General features: G+C 29.9%; 3 protein-coding genes and 1 long non-coding RNA gene across 4 annotated transcripts; 1 reads left to right on the top strand and 3 right to left on the bottom strand.

The window, feature by feature from the left end:
- Window positions 1–609: 609 nt before the first annotated feature.
- On the bottom strand, window positions 610–3897 carry LOC130446612 (peptidyl-prolyl cis-trans isomerase FKBP8). The gene is made up of 6 exons (XM_056782978.1): window positions 3746–3897; window positions 3247–3655; window positions 2981–3189; window positions 2620–2914; window positions 1439–1654; window positions 610–1036 (listed from the first exon to the last, which is right to left on the bottom strand). The coding sequence occupies exons 2-6, from the start codon at window positions 3643–3645 to the stop codon at window positions 959–961; spliced, it is 1197 nt and encodes a 398-aa protein (XP_056638956.1). The 5' UTR covers window positions 3646–3655; window positions 3746–3897; the 3' UTR covers window positions 610–958.
- A 1340-nt stretch (window positions 3898–5237) lies between these two features.
- On the bottom strand, window positions 5238–6920 carry LOC130446726 (peptidyl-prolyl cis-trans isomerase 5). Its single transcript, XM_056783118.1, has 3 exons — window positions 6655–6920; window positions 6388–6595; window positions 5238–5629 (listed from the first exon to the last, which is right to left on the bottom strand). The coding sequence occupies exons 1-3, from the start codon at window positions 6808–6810 to the stop codon at window positions 5310–5312; spliced, it is 684 nt and encodes a 227-aa protein (XP_056639096.1). The 5' UTR covers window positions 6811–6920; the 3' UTR covers window positions 5238–5309.
- Window positions 6921–7855: 935 nt separating this feature from the next.
- LOC130446634 (beclin-1-like protein) lies at window positions 7856–12675 on the bottom strand. The gene is made up of 7 exons (XM_056783002.1): window positions 12175–12675; window positions 11962–12122; window positions 11749–11900; window positions 11432–11677; window positions 10089–10362; window positions 9810–10027; window positions 7856–8647 (listed from the first exon to the last, which is right to left on the bottom strand). Exons 1-7 carry the CDS (start codon window positions 12284–12286, stop codon window positions 8518–8520), a joined length of 1293 nt encoding a protein of 430 aa, XP_056638980.1. The 5' UTR covers window positions 12287–12675; the 3' UTR covers window positions 7856–8517.
- LOC130446635 (uncharacterized) lies at window positions 12601–14237 on the top strand. Its single transcript, XR_008910173.1, has 3 exons — window positions 12601–13582; window positions 13679–13923; window positions 13977–14237. It is a non-coding gene; the product is annotated as an uncharacterized LOC130446635 (long non-coding RNA).

Raw genomic sequence — 14237 nt, forward strand, 5'->3', positions numbered from 1 at the left:
CTCGGTTTTCCTTTAGTTAAACCTTCGGACTAGCACCGTCAGTCTACTAGTTGCAGGACCCTTGTCATGGGGTGTTCCTTCCATAACAAAGGATAACTAAGTCATCAGCCTTATTTAGGTCAGCGATTAAGACAATAACGATCAGATATCGCAGGGTTAGAGACAACACTCCGCATTGTGGGCAGCACCTGGCCGCTACAGTCTCGACAACTACGCTGTTCAATTTTTAGGCAGGATCTTTGACAAACGAGGAGCCACATCTGACACCTGATTGAGGCTCAGGTTACATTCATTCTTCGGTACGATGGCTTCCACCTTAAATGAGCCGTTCTTTGCACCAGCCCTCCTAGTACAGAAGCAGGCGGACCCGAGGAGGGCGGCTGAATCCCATCACCATCGTCAAGCTTCAACAGTTCCTAGATGGGGTTCGGCAGTACTTGTGATATAAAATAACTGCAACGATAAATAAATAGAATAATTCTAGTATATAATATATACATGATGGGAAAATATCATTATTTGAAATAACGGTATTATAGGTTATGTTTTACATTTCCGTTTGTCGATATGATTGGGATGGGAGATGAAAAAGGTTATTAAATCAAACAATGAGTTTAAAGACAATTTATTAATGGTATGAACAAATACACTGTCTTTAATCTTCGTAATATAAAGTGATTGTGATCAATTCAGTTCGTTTTCGAATCAATTTCTCAAGATATCAACAGCCAAGCGTAGGAAAAAATGCGTCAAAGTTCACGACAGGTAACGATGATCATTTAAAATGTAAAAAAATGAACAAACAACAGACAATTGTAAAATTCGTAAATTCACCAACACGAAATCTCCTCACCGACAAAATATATATATAAAAAAAAAACGAAAATTCGAACATATTAAAAGAAATATTCTAATTAAATGCATACTGGGTAGTTTAGTGGTAGTGATTTTATTTTGATTAAATTTTTAAACGGTAAGCTACGACGCCTGCAACTCCAGCCGCTACGGCCGCTCCTATTGTGGCCCACAAGAAGATCTGAAAGGAAAATTTTACTCGTGAATCAAGATGTACGTCATCGAGGAGAAATCCATACGTGTTCGCTTCGTTTAACATTAAACAGATCGGATCAGTTCGATTTATGACAATTGTCAGTAGGAATATGACATTTTGTATTCCTTTGTAAATTATTTCGGATTTCTGACAATTGACAGTTGAAATTTGTCATTTTCTATTCTTTTGTGAATTATTTTGGATTTCTAACAATTGACAGTTGAGATATATTTTTTATTCCTTTGTTATTTCGGATTTCTGACAATTGACAGTTGAAATATGACATTTTGTATTCATTTTAACATTATTTCGGATTAATGACAACAGACAGTTGCAATATCACATTTTGTAATCATGTGTATAACATAAAAAAAATAAATGAATTACCTTTCTACCTTCTGGTGCCTTTTTATTGGTTTCTGCAGATTTGGAGGAACCGTTAAACATTCGTTTCGCCAATTCCTTTTCGGACATCTTTTGCTTAAGCAACATTTTCGATAAATTGTTCATTTCTTTTTGAATTTCCGGATCGTTCGGCGATAATTCCTTCGCCTTTTGCAAACATTTCATTGCCGTCGGCAAATCGTTTTGTCCAATATACGCCTCAAAAAATATTTCTTTTTATATTTTTTTTATAATTAGTTTTTTATTGATTAATCATTTTTATCATTATTTTAAAAATATTTATTCCCCCTTCTCATAAAAAAAATTAAAGTGCATTAATCATCATTATGTAATTATTAATATTTAAAATTGAAGATATTTTCATTATTTCTCAATAATTATCATTTTTATTTGTATTATTTTTAATTTTTTTAAATTCTTCGTTTAATTTTTTTATGTATGGAATATTTATTATTTTTTATCGATTATTAATTTTTTTAAAATATTTATTGATTTTGTTTTATTACCAATTTTTAATACCAATTACTATTTTTTTCGAGTTTTTTTTATTCTTTTATAATTAATATTATTTTTATTTTCATCATTTTTTTATAATTCTGATAATTTTTCGTCAATTATTTTCTTTCATTTATTTTCCATAATTATAATAATTTTTTATCGATTATCTATTCTTATTCCTCAATAATCATTATCTTTGATTTATTTTTATTTTTCTATAATATTTATAATATTCTATTAATTATTATTTGGTGTCCACCCTTTTCTTGAATATAAACAGTTTTTATAATTATAATTAGTTTTAATTGATTATTACTTTTTTATAATTTATATTTTTCATTGATTATTTATCATTAAATTTTTTTTGTTACAAAAATATCGTTTTTTATTAATTATTAATTTTTAAAATAATATTTGTCATTATCGAATATTTTTTATATTTATTACTTACTATACATTTTATATATTATCTTTTCATTTTTATTTTTTATCGATTATTTTCATTCTTTTATAATTAATATTTTTCAACCATCATTTAATTTTTTTTATATTTATAATTATTTTTAATGAATTTTAATCACTTTGTGTTAATTAAAATTATTATTATTTCCAATTATTTATCACCATAATAATAATTGTATAAAAAAAATTTGAACTGAACTTACTTTAGCTTTTCGGAAATGAGCCTTAACGTTATCAGGCTGACATCTAAGCACGATTTGAAGCGAATTAAGCGCCGCCCCGAACTGTTCGATCTTAATATGCGCCGCCGCCATATTATTATAAACGCTAATCCTATCCTCCAGTATACTCTGTAAATCCGAATCTGATACTTCCCCTTTGGTATTATCCCCCCCTTCGACTTCGTCCAAATAATCCAACGCCCTCCGGTAGCATTGGATAGCGATGGTGTTCTCCCCTCGCGTGTACCACCAATTACCCCGTTCCCTCTTCTTATTTCTGGAATGGGATTTTTTTTTATTAAAACGACCATTTAGATAACTTCATACTTCAAATTTTCTTTACCCTTTTTTTCTTCTTTGCGCTATCGCCATGGTATCTATGTCGTCTTCAGGTTCGACGCTTACTAATTGCACTTCGAAAATAACCACCGCGTCGCTCGGTATTTTCGGAGGTAAACCCTTTTTACCATAAGCCAATCTCGGTTCGATCTTCAGCTTACACGTTTCGTTAATATTCATAAGCCCTAAACAAATATCTAGACCTTGTATAACCTAAACGATACCAAAATATTGAAATATTATTATTTAAACTCTAAAATCTTCACTTACATCAGATTCTCCTAAATTCAATTCGAAATTTCGTTCCTGTTGGATCAAAGTTTCATCTTCCAGGTAACAACTGTAATTTATGACACATTTTTCGTTTCTTCGGGGTCGACTATTCGGTTCGCCTTCGACGACGATTTTTTTCATAATAGCTCCGCTTCCTAGAAGATCTACCCATTCTGGTTTCGGGGTTTCTTCTTCTGGTTTTGAAGTTTCTTCTTCTGGTTTCGAGGTTTCTTCTTTGGTTTGTTCTTTACAATTAATATTGTCTTCGCTTTTGACGTCGTCGAGAGGTTCTAATTCCGGTAATTCGGATTGATCGGAATCCTCTAATATTTCTTTTGTACTTGCATTTGAAAGAGATTCGGTTGATTTTTCGTGCTCCACAAACGATTCAGCCATTTTAATATACCTATCATTTATAATGAGTGAACAATTTCTCACCTTATCAAAGTTTCGATAAACGTATATAATTATTGATAAATATGAATAAAACACTTACCAGAATAATTAGATTTTCATTATAATGTTATAAGCAATTAAGATACTGAAATTTTTCGTCTTTTTTACTTAATATTTTTGACAATTCTTATTTTTTGCAATCAGGTTATGATAATTATGTGACCTTTAAACATTGGAATTATTTTGATAGGCGTGAAGGTAGCTGCTAATTTAGTCAAACTAAATTTCCGATAACGCCCGATTGGAAACTCCAGTGGAGTACTAAAAAAAATTTATACATGAGATTTTAAATACTAAATTTAAAATTCTTCAATCAAAAAGCTATTTCTCTAAATAAATAATGATTTGCGAAACGAAAATAGCAAATATTCAATCATTTTGACATTTTAAATGTTAATTTTTATTACTTATGCCAAATTTATATGAAAAAGTATAAACTTCATTAAATTATTGTACAAAACGATAATGCTACGTCTCTATCATTTCCTCACCCTATTTATATAACAAATTAGTGTTAAATATCTATGTTCCATCTTTCACTAAATTCGATTTTTTTTATATAATTATTCCCATAGCAAAACAATTACTTTATATAATTATACCCATACCAAAACAATTACTTTATATTCATTAGCCTAGCTTCACTTTGCATTCTATTTTGCACAATTAATAGATATTATATTTTCACGTTTACGTTTAATCTCAGCTTCTATTTTAAAAAAATTGAATTTTATCACAATAAAAAACGTTTTTTTTATACGTATGTATTAAAGGTAAATGATTTCGTAAATATGCAGTATATTTAGATCCACACATTTGATTCGCTTCCCATAAAGAAATAATTTTCTACTATCATTATTTAAATTATTGATTATGTGAATTGCAGCTCTGCATATTTATTTATGGGTATAAATTCCTTAATCCTGTTTAGAAAAAATTTTGATACTTCCATGGATATATATTCGGCTAGTGTCGGAAGCATTATTATTACATTTGACAGCTAGTTCACGTCGTTTATTATTTAACACAACCCCGATTTTTAATTAGTATTTGATTAAAATTTTACCTATTGGTGATAGTGATTTTCGAAAATTTGTTTATATTATCTCTTACTTATACTATACCCAAAACATGAATAATCTAGTTAAAAATTTGTACAGTAAATTTTAAAACCAGTAGTGTAGAGATGGGAGTCTATATTTCCTGTTTTTTTCATTTTAATATTCAAATAACTTTTTTAATACGAATTGGTCATTTTACACTTAATATTTAATGAAATCTACATGTAAAAAAATGTATAATTAAAAAAAACTGTAGTACAAATGTATCAAGCAATTAACAAAAATTAGATCTTTTAAAGATAAATGGATAAGATAGAAACAATCAAGGAAATGGTGGCAACGTAATACGAAAAATAATAGTTCCATAATAACGGGACTACAATGAAGGTAATTTATCACACCTCTCTAGTAATTTTTTCAGCTGGAATTTATTTCCATCACGATTTTCAAGGTATTTTATGAATAAAACTCTTTTCCTATTTAAAAACGACTTTATTTATAAAGCTTAGAAAAAGTATCACTGGAAAACACATAAAAAACTAATTAATCTCTTGCATCGGCTTTCTCCACGCCGAAAGGTTCGTCGATGGTCTCTGCGCCGCAGTCTGCAATTACGACATCTTTGCGTGGTTTATCACGACTATCTGTTTCGGTTGCTTCAATTCTTCTAACGACGTTCATCCCTTTGATGACTTTTCCAAATACAACATGACGACCATCGAGCCACGTCGTTTGTTTCGTAGTAATGAAAAATTGCGAACCGTTCGTATCTTTTCCGGCGTTTGCCATCGAGAGCCATCCGGCTCCGTAATGTTTCAGCTTGAAATTTTCATCAGCGAAACGTTCTCCGTATATGCTGCGACCTGCAAAGAAAATATCTACTCTAACGACCCCAAAAACTAGAATGTCTCCCCACCCCCTAAGTTGTAGGTAAAATATAGTGTGAAACACGTGCATAAATTTTGAAATTTCCTTATCGCCACTTACGTGGAAAGAGTATACGCCATGGTTCGTAGGAAAAATATAATGTACAACACGTGCGGGAGCTTTGAAATTTCCTTATTGATTTGTGTGGAAATATTGAGTATATGCCGTGGACCGTAGAAAAAATATAGTGTATAACACGTGCGGAAGATGGGAAATTTCCTTATTGATTTGTGTGGAAAGAAATATTGAGGATATACGGCGTTGGTCGTAGGGAAAAACATAATATACAACTCGAACTTTAAAATTTACTCAATGGCTTTTCTAATGACAAAATGACTGGAGCTATAACCACCAATTAAGATAATTGTGTTCTAATGAAGATGTATTATATTCTAGTTCATCCATTTCCTGTATAATATCACTATGACCTTAATTTCGTTTGATTAAATGCGTAAAATGATTGTTCAAAACCAAATTCAGTGAAAAGCCTTCTGGTAACACAAATTTAATAAGCAACAAATATAAATCGATTAAAAAAAGTATTTATTTCAACAATTTTTTCCTAATTAAAACTAAAAAAAATGGATGTTTGTCAAGAAAAGAAGCTAAAGAAAAAATGTTTAATTTTTAAATAAACACAGAAAATAAAAAAATATGGATATAAATTTAGGTAATATAATAGAAATTTTCTTACCTCCTGTTCCATCGCCTTTAGTAAAGTCACCACCTTGAATCATAAAATCTTTAATCACCCTGTGGAATTTGCTACCCTTATATCCTTCCCCTGTAGGTTTGGTAGCTAATTCTACAAAATTCTTCACTGTTTTCGGTACAGTTTTTCCAAATAATCCAATTTCTATACGGCCAATTGCTTCGTCACCAATGACGATTTCAAACCATACCTAAAAATTTTTGGTTATTATGTGAAAATGAAATAAAAATAGATTACAGGAAAATTTACCTTGTCGGTTACTTTGGGGCCTTTCTTTGCGGAATCATCATCACTTCTCACATAACCTAAAATAACTATAAAAGCCAATGAAACTAAAAGAGCTTTCATCGTTGTTTTGTAACCAACTTTATCCCTTACTAGCCTGTGAATAAATAAAAAGCTCATAAAAAAACCTCTCTTGGAAATCTAAGCAAAATGAAAGAGCAAATGGTCAATACGTCTGGGAATACTCTTTTCACATTATGCAAAAATGCTGCAGTAAGTGAGATGGGAATAAACATTCACGTCGTAGTAGGAGAACCAATAGAAGCGCGCCACGGTCAGCTGGTGCTGCGTCATATCTACTTTCTCTTTTTCTCCCGCGTATAAATGCAATGAAGTAACAATATATTAAAAGCGGGTAAATTCAAATTTAAACTTGTATATGTAATCTACAGATTAATGACCTCTATGTAAAATTTTCTTTATTTAGAGGAAGTTCAAGGCTAATAAACAATTTTGAGAATGATATTTTACTAAGAACATAAATAAATAAAAGTATGAATGGGGAATTTGAAAGTCATACGACACAATCAAGATTATTTATATAATCTAAGTTGATTTTCTTTATCGTGTGGAATAAGTGAATATCTTTAAATAGTAAAATTATTCATTAAAGGAGATTATAACGTTAAAACAATGTTGTCATCAAATAGACGAAATCTAAATTGAAAATAGTTCGAAAAACGAGAAGAAGTGGGCAGAAGGGAAATTTGCACTTTTCCCTATTTAGAGTTTTCAATTCTATAGTCCATATTGTCGCTTCGTACATTTTGTGATTTTTATTAGAAACCATCATTAATGAAAAGATAAAATACTTTGACTTTGTGCAAATATCCTTGCTACATATCCCTCACTTCTAGTCCGGAAAGACTTATTTTTTTTTAATGGTGATAATTGTGTTTGTTTATTCTTTATTATACTTTATTTCAAATAAATTTTTTCAAAATATGATACTGGATACACATTTTTTAAGTTGAAAGATGGTATACGCTGGTAAGATTTATTTCACGAGAAATAAATAGGCAACTACTATTACATATGTATGTATGATTGCCTATACCACAGGAGAGAGAAAACTCTAATAATATTATATACCAGGATACGTTAGCCGGTAAAAGGCAATTGTAGATGAAAGAAAAGGAAGAGTATAAATTAGACAATTAAGGATTCCAGAAAAACTCTAATTAAATAGAGATATTTATATTTTTCTGTTATTTCTGATTGTACTAGACTTTTTATTTTTACGATATACTATTGTTTTTTCTCCAATATACTTTTTTTGATTGATGTAATCAGTTAACATTGTGTAAAATATCTTTTTCTAAACATCAATTTTATGGTGAAGATAAGTGATATGGTTTCAACACTATAAACGTATCGATCTACAAACATCGATTATTGTGGAGAAAGTGAGTGATTTGACTGTAGTACTACAAAATTATCGTTCTGCAAACACCGATTATCGTGGGGAGAGTGAGTTATTTGTCTGTAGCACTTGAAAATTATGGATCTATGAACATCTATTATAGTGGGGGAAGTGAGTTATTTGGTTGTAGTGTCAATAAACTACTAAATTACAACCTTTCAAAGAATTCTGAAGAAAAATATAGGAAAATTATGGATTTTTTGAGGAGTGTGAAAAAAACAATAAAAAAATTGAAATAAATTTATTAAATTTAAAAATAACAATTGGTAGGTAGGTAATTATATAAGACATACTTCAAGTTATGTACACAAGACTCTAATTTTAAATAGTTTATATAACAAAAATAGTTTATATAATTATAATATTGTATTGCAAAAAATTCGTTTATCTACAACATTCAAATTCTAATTATCCGATTGAACTTCTTCTCCATCACTTTTAAATTGCGAAGACACCCACGCCAATCCCCATTTCAGGTTAGTTAGCATGAATTTTAGAGCTTTGGTCCACTGTTCTTCAGAATTTAATTGAATTCTTAAAAAAAAAGAGACACACCTTATAGGGCTGTAACAATGTTGCCAGACTTCGAAAATAATCTGGTAACTGAGGTTATGTTACCAAAACATAATAGCATTGTATAAAGAATAGGATAGTAGGTTAACCTTATGAGGATATCATTTGAAGAGGTGGACGCCACCAACAGATGGCAGTGGAGAGTTGGCGTCCACAGCACGTCTTTTCTTACAGTACATCGTAGGTTGAATTACGTGTTTTCTTAGCTTTGGTTGCCGAATTACCCCAATAACAGATGGCGCCAAAATTATTAAAGAAATTATATTCAACCCTTAAGCTGTGTTGTAAAGTTTCTTATTTTGGGTGACTATAGCAAAGTTGTTATTTGAGTTCATTATTGTATCATGTTCGTTGTGTTATTGTTGAGTTTTGTTGGTTGTGCATTTGGATTATTTTTTAAGGTAAGTGGATATTATTACAATTAATATATATATCACTACTCTCTTAGTTAATATATTCAAATTATAAGAGGCGCTAGATGTATAAATGCTACAGCTTACAATTTCGAAAAAAAACTGTATATTTAGCGAACTACTTACTAAAATGTATTTATATAACAAATAATCACTTCTTTTCAATTCTTTTGAAATGGTTGGAAATAAGTGTGTTTATTTCAAGTGTGGACTAAGTAAGAGATCAGATCCTACAATTAAAATGTACAGATTTCCTGTGAAAGACCCAACCAGATGTCAAAAATGGCATTTGGAATGTTTCAAAAATACATTCATGACCGAGGTTCTGAAATCGCAAATTCATATTATTTCAGTCACCAAAGGAAAGTATATATATTTTATATACCTTTGTGCAAGGATCCTTCTTTCTATCCCAAATTTAAGGGATTAACAGATTAATGAAAAATTATTTGTTTCATTTGCTAGTGCTACACAAACTCATTATAAAAATCTTTTTTTATACATTGAAATTGGTGGCAAATAATTAGTACTGAGATTAAGTTTATTTTCGGTTCGAGATGGATACATGCTATAACATTATTAGAAACGGTTAAACAAGGTACATGAGAAAAAATGATGGGACGCTTCAAGGACAATCTAGCAACAAAAAAATATGAAAATTACCAATATAATATACGAGGGCGATTAAAAAAAAGTGTATCATAACTCACTTTATAGAATAGCTGGCATCTTTGTCTTCTATTTTACCTTTGTTGGTTCGATAAGGGAAACAGAATGATTTGCTTCCCTTTTCCAAAGTTTCCACTTTTTCCTGGAACTGTTGGAGGCAATCGAGGAAAGCCACCATGCCGCTATCGAATTTCGTATCCCATAAAAATTTAAAACCTCCCGAACCGTACAATGGCAATTCTTTCTGCTCTTCCAAAGACTACAAACACATATATAAACAACAAACGCCATTTCAACATATTCCCTTTAAATATATTTACCACTATATGCGAATGATTTCCGAACGGCACTAATCTGAATCTTTCGAATGTTAAATTGATTTTCCTCGCTAAGGAAGATAGTAATAACGCCGTCTGTCCCCAGGCGGCGTTTATTTCCGACCAATCGACAGGCGCCGAAGGCAATCGACCTAAACGGAAGTTATTGATCGTGCCGAAATGGCCTTTATGCCAAATGTGGAAAGTTGCGTTGAAAACATTCGTTCGTTGCAATTTTTCCAATTGTACGGTTATGTAGTTCAAGTGACATTCCAGACTGAAAATTCGAAAACGATAACACGAATTACGATGTTTTAGGTCACTAAATTATATTTCAATTTGTACGAATTTCTATTTTAGCATGTATAATTACGAAATTTGAAAAATATGAGAAATGAGGTTATGTTTCGATAACATTTACATCCCTGGATCAAAGAAAAAATAAAATACATTTTGCAGTCCAAACTGCAAAGTATTGAAGATACAAAAAATACAAAAAGTGAGGTAATGTTTTGTGATGTAACAGAATATTTTTGAAAAAAAAATCAAACAGCGTAAATGTAAGGACCCAGAATTATTCAATTGTATGTAAGAAATCGAAATAAACTACATCCTGAGGGTCCAAACGTCTTATTAGAGTTATGAGTGACTTTGTATTAAATACCTATCAATTGCTTCATACCGTAAAGTGTTAAAAATTCGAAAAATAGGAAATTTAAGGTTATGTTTAGCGATACAGTAGAATAAATTTTTGAGCTGGGACTTCATTTTAAAGATACTGCAAAGTTGTTCTAGTTTTGTTCTACTTTGTACCAAAACGTAATAGAGTTTAAACTTTTGAAGAAAATTGAATAAAGAACAAGTTTTGACCTGGGACCGCATTTTTAAGATACCGTGAGGTTGTTCTAGGTTTGTTCTACTTTGTTCCAAAACGTGTTAAGAGTTTAAACTTTTAGAGAAAATTGAATAAAAACCAATTTTTGAGCTCTGATCGCATTTTCAAGATACCACAAGATTGTTCTAGGTTTGTTCCAAAACGTAATAGAATTCAATCTTTTAGAGAAAATTGAATAAAAAACAATTTTTGAGCTAAAACTGCATTTTCAATATACCGCCAGGTTGTTTTAGGTTTCTTCTACTTTGTTACAAAACATAATAGAGTTCAATCCAAACTTTTAGAGAGAAAAAAATAATTTTATTATAATAAAAACAGAATGTTCCTTTCTAAGGTTGAAAAAATAAATAATTTAAATTGCTAATAACAAAAATAAATTTCTATAAGAAAATAAATTAGATATTAATTAAATTAAAATCAAAAAAATTCGTATATTCATAAAAAATTTTACCTTTTCCCTTCCTCTTCAAGAACCAAAAAGTCCCTCCTATGCCTAGTGTATTCCTTCCAATACCTTTCTTCTTCTTTCGAAATTTTTTCCGCGATATCATCCTGTTCCTTAATAGCATTCAAAGTTTCTTCTTCTTCTCTTTCCAAAGCACTCAATTCATCCAACAATCTCATTTCCTCAGCTTTCAAATCGCTCAATTCTTTTTCTAAATCGGCCAATTTCGGCTCGTCTTTTTCACTTTCCAACCTGATATAAACAAAATGAGCTTAAATAAAACAAAAATGTTCAAAAATGACGATAATTTAATAAAAACTTGCATTTTATAATATCTGCTGTAGTCGTCATAGTCTTCTTGCGCAATCTGAAGTTGTTGTTCCAATATTTTTATAAGGTTATCAGTACATTCATCACAAAGTGGATGGTCAATATTAGAATTTCCGGAAAGTGTATCAAATAGAGTTGCTTGTACCTAAAGCACATAAAGATCCGAATACGTACATTTTTGAATCAAACAAAAATGTAATAATTACTTTAAATTGATGACTGAGTAAATCAACTTCGTTTTCATCAGATATGAGCATGAATCCATTGGCTCCGTTACCAGAATCTGATAATCTACACGGAGGTACGTAGTGATCGAAACTAGTCGCTTGCGATTCTAAATCAACTTCCGGATTCGAATATATAGGTACTACGAGTAATAAATATTATACTAATACAAATAAAAAAAATATTTTACTTACAATTTAATTCAGCAGATGTATGTTCACTAAACGAATACAGAGATTCATCTAAACGTAATGATTGAGAGCATCTTTGGCACGCAAAAGATACAAATAATTTATTTTCTGCCATATCACTAACTTAATTCCTGTTTGAAAACATCTTATATTTTCACGATTATGTATAACAATTATGACATTTAACATATGTTTGTAAACGTCAAATTCAACTTTGTGTAATGGCCTTTATTATTGATAACTAACCATCTACTTATTATTTATGTTCTTTCATTATAATTTGAAAAAACTCCTTTTCACTTACAATTTATATTGAATATATCTTTAAGGAATTAATAATGAATATATCGGAAATAATTTACTTAATTATAATTTGTTTAATTAATGGCTAAAAAGACTGATGATATAGATTAAAATAAAAAAGAAGATAATAATAGAAGGTTGTCATTACTTGCTTAAATTTTATTATTATAGTTTGTTTATTAAAGCTTTTAGGTATTACTTTTATTTTCGACCGTCCTTTTTACACTATTATAATTTTTTTCGTATTGGTTTAGATATACATATATAGGATAGAAAACATACCATGACTTTAAACTATTTAAAAATTAGTAACTTAAAAATACTATTCTTTCATATCTTGAAAAACGCCACGGCTCAGCTATGCTAAAGCCACTTATTAGGATAAATAACTTATTTTGATAAAAACTGAAAGTAGTCGAAATGTCAAATTTTATCTGTCTTTTTACGTTTTATGAGGTATTATTTTGTCGCACGAATTTTTTGTATAGCACGACTAGTGAACGAAAGCCATTATACTATAGGAACATTGTGGTAACTATAATTGGATGGTAGCACTGATAAACAAATATAAAATAATTTAAATTTTTTTTTTAAAAATACGAGAAAATAAGAGAATTAAGAGACCTAACTAATTTGCTTTTTTTGTGTGACATTTTATAGTGACAGGATTAATATACAAAATGCCCTTAATACAAATTGGTAATTTAGAAATATGAAAGATTATAATTCAATGAGGTTGTCAGTATTTTGAACTTGTTGATATTTTAATTATAATGTATCTACTATAGCTTATCCCATTGTATTAATTCTATTTAATTTAAGTGAATAACTTGTTTCTTAAGTTTAATAGGTAGGTCAATTGTTTACAGTTTTGTTTTTAATTACTTGACAAAATAAACTCAAATTACAAGTAAATCGGATTAGACAGTCTAAATCTTGACGTTACAGAAACGGGTGGAGCTTATACCGACTCCAAACAATTTTGTTGAGAATGGTAAATGCCCATAAGCAATTTTTCATTTAGTGTTTTCGTGGTTTATGTGATAAAATAAGACTTTTCAGTTGAAGGAATGTACTATTTAAGAGGTTTTCATTAGTTTTTCACCAGGTGAGTTAATTTAACATATTAATTCTGCATTAAATCTCTGTCATTTACTAATAGTCATGAGTTTTCGAGTCTGAATGGGTATGTGCTTTGTTCCAGACTGTAAACATTACAGTTCAAACCATCCATGTAAGTTTTTTCGGTTCCCAAAAAACAAAACCGAGAGGAATAGATGGAAGGATGGATAAGGTAAAAGAATGATAACATTCACTCAAAAGATAGAGATCCAAGTGAATTTGCAAAAGTGTGCGATTGTCACTTTTTAAATAAAGAAAAAAAGAATGGGACAACTTTATTTGATTTCAATATTCAGAAGAAGTTTAATATAAAATCACCAGAAAAAAGTATGCATTTTGTTGCAGAAAGTCCATTAGTCTAATAAAACACTTTTTTTTAGAAAGTGAACTGTAGAAAACCTTGTGACCGACCTACTACTAGGACCTTCAACTGAACCACTACCAGGTACTTCAAGTGAGCCACTACCAGGATCTTCAACTGAGCCACTGCCAGGATAATTTTGAGTTTTAAATATTTTTTATTGTAGCAATATATTTTCTTATTCGACTTTTTTTGTAAAAAGTTTAGAAATTTATGTATATTTAGATTTTACTTAATTTATAAATAACTTGATGTAATACAATTATTGTTAAAGTAATAA

This window comes from Diorhabda sublineata, chromosome 7, assembly GCF_026230105.1.
Source record: "Diorhabda sublineata isolate icDioSubl1.1 chromosome 7, icDioSubl1.1, whole genome shotgun sequence".
NCBI classification, from domain to species: domain Eukaryota; kingdom Metazoa; phylum Arthropoda; class Insecta; order Coleoptera; family Chrysomelidae; genus Diorhabda; species Diorhabda sublineata.